The sequence below is a fragment of the Rhododendron vialii genome, chromosome 9a, assembly GCF_030253575.1.
Source record: "Rhododendron vialii isolate Sample 1 chromosome 9a, ASM3025357v1".
Classification (NCBI taxonomy): domain Eukaryota; kingdom Viridiplantae; phylum Streptophyta; class Magnoliopsida; order Ericales; family Ericaceae; genus Rhododendron; species Rhododendron vialii.
In genome coordinates this window covers 13,228,932-13,233,261 of record NC_080565.1, presented here as the reverse complement: position 1 = coordinate 13,233,261, position 4,330 = coordinate 13,228,932, and the positions used below count along the sequence as shown (strand labels likewise).

General features: G+C 42.8%; 1 protein-coding gene across 1 annotated transcript; it reads left to right on the top strand.

Annotated features, from left to right (window-relative positions):
- The first annotated feature begins 1,235 nt into the window (after positions 1-1,235).
- LOC131300579 (transcription factor TCP7-like) lies at positions 1,236-3,390 on the top strand. Its single transcript, XM_058326488.1, has one exon. The coding sequence runs from the start codon at positions 1,630-1,632 to the stop codon at positions 2,410-2,412; it is 783 nt and encodes a 260-aa protein (XP_058182471.1). The 5' UTR covers positions 1,236-1,629; the 3' UTR covers positions 2,413-3,390.
- Positions 3,391-4,330: the final 940 nt, after the last annotated feature.

Below are 4,330 nucleotides of genomic sequence, written 5' to 3'. Positions count from 1 at the left end.
GACAACAGAGCTCCAATGACAAATTTGTTGGTCATCGGCGAAGCTCCGATGGAAGGCGCTAATGGTGGTAGCGGGGTGTGGCGGTCGTGGTGTTGGTTTGGTTGTCCCCTCTCTCTCTCTCCGTCTAGAACTAATTGAACATATTTTGATTTTAGCTTCTTTTTCTTTCAAAATGGGCTAAGTTGGCATGCAAACTCAACATGAGTGGTTGGGGGAGCGGCTCAGAAGAGTAACCCTAGTTTTTATTGTAAATTAATCATCCATAAAACAGTTGAATTACGTATGAGTTCAACTTTCGTCTTTGGAAAATATTTTAATGATTTACATGGATCTATCATATATTTTAGTTTGCAAATGAAAAATATTCTCTTAATAATTCTATAGAATGTTGAATTTTTTTTGTTTAGAAAGTCCAAATACGAATGAAAACTCTTTCATAATTTAACTCCTTAAGCCTCTATTAGCTTGACATTTGGATAGTTATTTAACACTTAGCATTGAATTTCTTAACTTATTAGTGACATGTGAACCAGGCGTACTACTTCCCAACCTTCTGCGGACCTTGCTTCTCTTATATATGATTTTTTTGACTTTTGACAATCATTTGTTGTAATTAATTTGGAGCGAATTGTGAAACTTAACCTTAGATAAACTTTAATAATTACCTTAATATAGACACTTTATTATTGCATTTTGACATGACTTTGATCATCTTTAAAGAAAGTTTGAATTATCTAACCATTTGAGAAATGTTCCTATAAGTGAGACACCCTCATGTGATCCTCTATGTGATGTAAAATAGGAGTCAAAATGATTCTATTTGTCAATATGACACTTTCGATTTTTGGGTCTCGATTTGTTTAGAGTTCATGCCAAAAAGATGAATCAATAGGAGATTAGTAACGAAACATATTTTATCACAAACAAATTTCAAATTTTAATTGAAAAATAAATTTGACCGTTTGTTTTTCTTCCAAAAAAATTTGACATGGTGGTCAATTCTTTATCGATAAAATACATGAAAGCGTACAAGTAAACGATTCAAACCGCGAAATAGAATCAAAGAGTCCCATTATGCATCACACGAGAGATCATCATGCAAGGATCTTGATTCAATTCAGAGGGGAGATACTGTTATTTCCATAATTATCTGGGCATCTATTTTCAATATCCTTTTCCCAAATATAGACCAAGAAAGACAATTGTTTTTACTACTACTAGCAGTTTGTTTACAACGTACGGGGAGAGAGAGAGAGTGTGGAAAAAGAGGGGTGTGCGTGAGCTGTGCGGTGGTGTGTTGTAAGTAGAAAGTGGGCTCCACCACCCATGTGCCCCTCCTTCTGTCTCCACCAGCTCCTGCCGCTCAATGATTAGAGAGCTCTGTTTCCCTCCTTCCTCCCTCCTCTCTCTCTCTCTCTCTCTCTCTCTCTCTCTCTCCTCTAATCCATCCACCCCTCCCTATCGCACACCAAAGCTCATCCCCTGATACTACTCTCTTACAACTTGGGAGAAAGCGGAACGGAGACTTACTCCATCATCACACTACAATAATCACTTGATTCAGATTCTCCGTCCAATAATCTATCTCTATCTTTATCTCTAGATATATACTTGCTTGAGTGAACACATATGTCAACATCAGATGGAGGAGCAGCCGCAGCAGCAGCAACTAACGGCGTCACTAACGGCGCAATAATTGAGAACCAGCAGCAGCAACGGAACAACAACAACAACGGAGCCCTAACAGTGAAGAAGCCCCCGGCGAAGGACCGCCACAGCAAGGTCGACGGACGGGGCCGGCGCATCCGCATGCCGATCATCTGCGCCGCCCGCGTCTTCCAGCTGACCCGCGAGCTGGGCCACAAGTCCGACGGCCAGACCATCGAGTGGCTCCTCCGCCAGGCCGAGCCCTCCATCATCGCCGCCACCGGCACCGGCACCACTCCCGCCTCCTTCTCCACCGTCTCCGTCTCTCTCCGCAACAACTCCTCCTCCTCCATCTCCGCCTCCCTCGACCACAAACCCTCCTCACAAATGCCCTTCCTTCTCGGCAAACGACTCCGCTCCGACGACCACGACCACGACGCCGTCAATAAAGACACCGTCGACACTGTCTCCGCCGCCGCGGCAGCTGGCGGTGGATTCTGGGCTATACCCGCGCGACCCGACTTCGGCCAGGTCTGGAGCTTCGCGGCGGCGGCCCCGCCGGATATGGTGGTCCCGACCCCGTCCATGGCGGCGCAGCAGGCTTCGTTTTCCGGGAGATTCTTTCAGCAGCAACCCATGGGGGAGGCGTCGGCGGCTAGGGTTGGGAATTACCTCCCGATAGCTCAGGGACACCTCAATTTGCTCGCTTCCTTGTCCGGTGCGCCGCCGCAGTCGTCCGGCCGGAGAGAAGACGATTCGCGCTGAGAATTTGATGGAATTGGAGTGTGTATTTCGATTTGTTGTCGGTATATATAATTATATTTATATGTATGTTGGTTTTATGTTGTGTGTGAAGATGAGAAATGGGTAGTAATCTAGGGTTAGGGTTTTAGGTTTCAGTGAGTGCTTTGGGGTTTCATGACCTCTATAGTAGATTAGGGTTTTACCACTTTGTTTCATTGCATATTCCCTCAATGGGGGTTTTAGGTTTCATTTGTTAAGGGTGTGGGTCTTGATGGAGAAGGAGGAGAAAATGCTGTCGGAGTATTTGTGATTGGGAAGTTGGGGGAAGTTCCTGTTCGCTTTCGGTTCTAAGCGATTAAGGTGGTGGGTTGTTTGCGAAACTAGATTTTAATGGACATTTGCTCGTGCTTACAGTGGCAGAAACCGCGGTGGTTTCCTTTCGATTGAGATTGTGGCAAGTTGGATATGATGCTTGTGAATTGGGTTTGAAGAGGAATTGTTCAGAGTATCCAACTTAATCTTCTCTGCTATTCGGTGTGCAAGCTTTGTAATTGGTTTGCTTAGGTGTTCTTTTGGGGTGGTGATAATGCAAAGCTCTACACAAAAGTTCATCTAGCGAGATTCAAGTTTTCTCTGGTTAATGGGCTTCTTTGCTGCTAGTATTGGGTAACTGGCAGAGAAGATTATGGGTGATTTTGGTGGTTTTTGAATGTGTTCATTTTCCGCCCAGGGTTTGCTACTGTGGCTGGTTGTTTATTGATCTCTCCTCTGCTTTCGCTGTCCAAGGTTGTCAAATGCTCTCGAAAGGTTGCTGTGTGAAAGCAAAATGCTCAGGTTATTCTCCGTAAGAACTCTGTCTTGAACTTCTATTTGGTATTCATCCTAGGCATTTCATTAAGTTGTGAGCGTGGAAATAATGTGTTCTCTTGTATTTAAGTGGATTGTTTTTGGGTGACTATGGTGTGAATAAGAAGCCCATCTGTTTTGTCTCAATATTGAGTGCGCCGTTACCTTCTGCTTAATGTAAATATTAGCTTGTTTAGTTTAAAGTTATTGGTTAAGCAGTTACGTTTTCTTGTGTTACTCTTGTTCAGGGTTTATCAGAATGTGCTGGTCCTATCTTGTTGCTCCATGTAGTTTTGATCGCTCGGGGTAAGTTGTATAAACAGTGGCGGACGCAAGATTTGGACTTGGCAAGGGCCGAATCATATGTATTTCTACGTAGTAACAAAGACAGAGAATGGCGGACGCAAGATTTGGACTGGGCAAGGGCCAATTCATATGTATTTCTACATAGTAAGAAAGACATAGAATCCAAATATATTTGCAACTATCTAGTACTGAGAATGAGACGAAATCGTGTGTTTATACGTAACCGCTATTCAATATTGTACCTATGACCAAAAAAACGGTAGATAACTTGAAATTTTAGGAGGTTTTTTCACACATATATAGAAACTTTATTAACTTTTTTCCTCGAGAGAGACTTGCAGAGGCAATCCTATAGAACTTTTCCACATTAACCTAAAAAACTAGTGTAATTAGTGGGAGCATTTGGAGTTGTACAGGGCCCCGGGCACCCCGTAGCACCCCCCTGTGTATAAACTAGCTAGCTGAAGGTTATATTTCTTGTTAACAATCTGTATACAACAGTTTGGACAATGTTTTGGTTTGACAGATTGAGGGCTTAAGTGGCAACATTAAAATGTTTGATTTGCTCTCTATGGAGAATTCAAGTACCAGTACCTGCGACAACTTCGTTTTAGATTTGTTTGTTTTGAAACTTGCAATGCTTACATTATGTGTTGCTTCAGTGGAGGTAAGACTACTTCAGTTTGTGTGGTTGTCATGGTCGTCTTCTTGACCCTATTCGAACTTGGAATTAATGGTAATGGTACATTATCTTGTATAAATTGTAATACAAGGTGGAAGATCATTT

Bases quoted from the DNA above. Each gene is read 5' to 3' on its own strand.
- LOC131300579 (XM_058326488.1), top strand. From the start codon at position 1,630: ATGTCAACATCAGATGGAGGAGCAGCCGCAGCAGCAGCAACTAACGGC.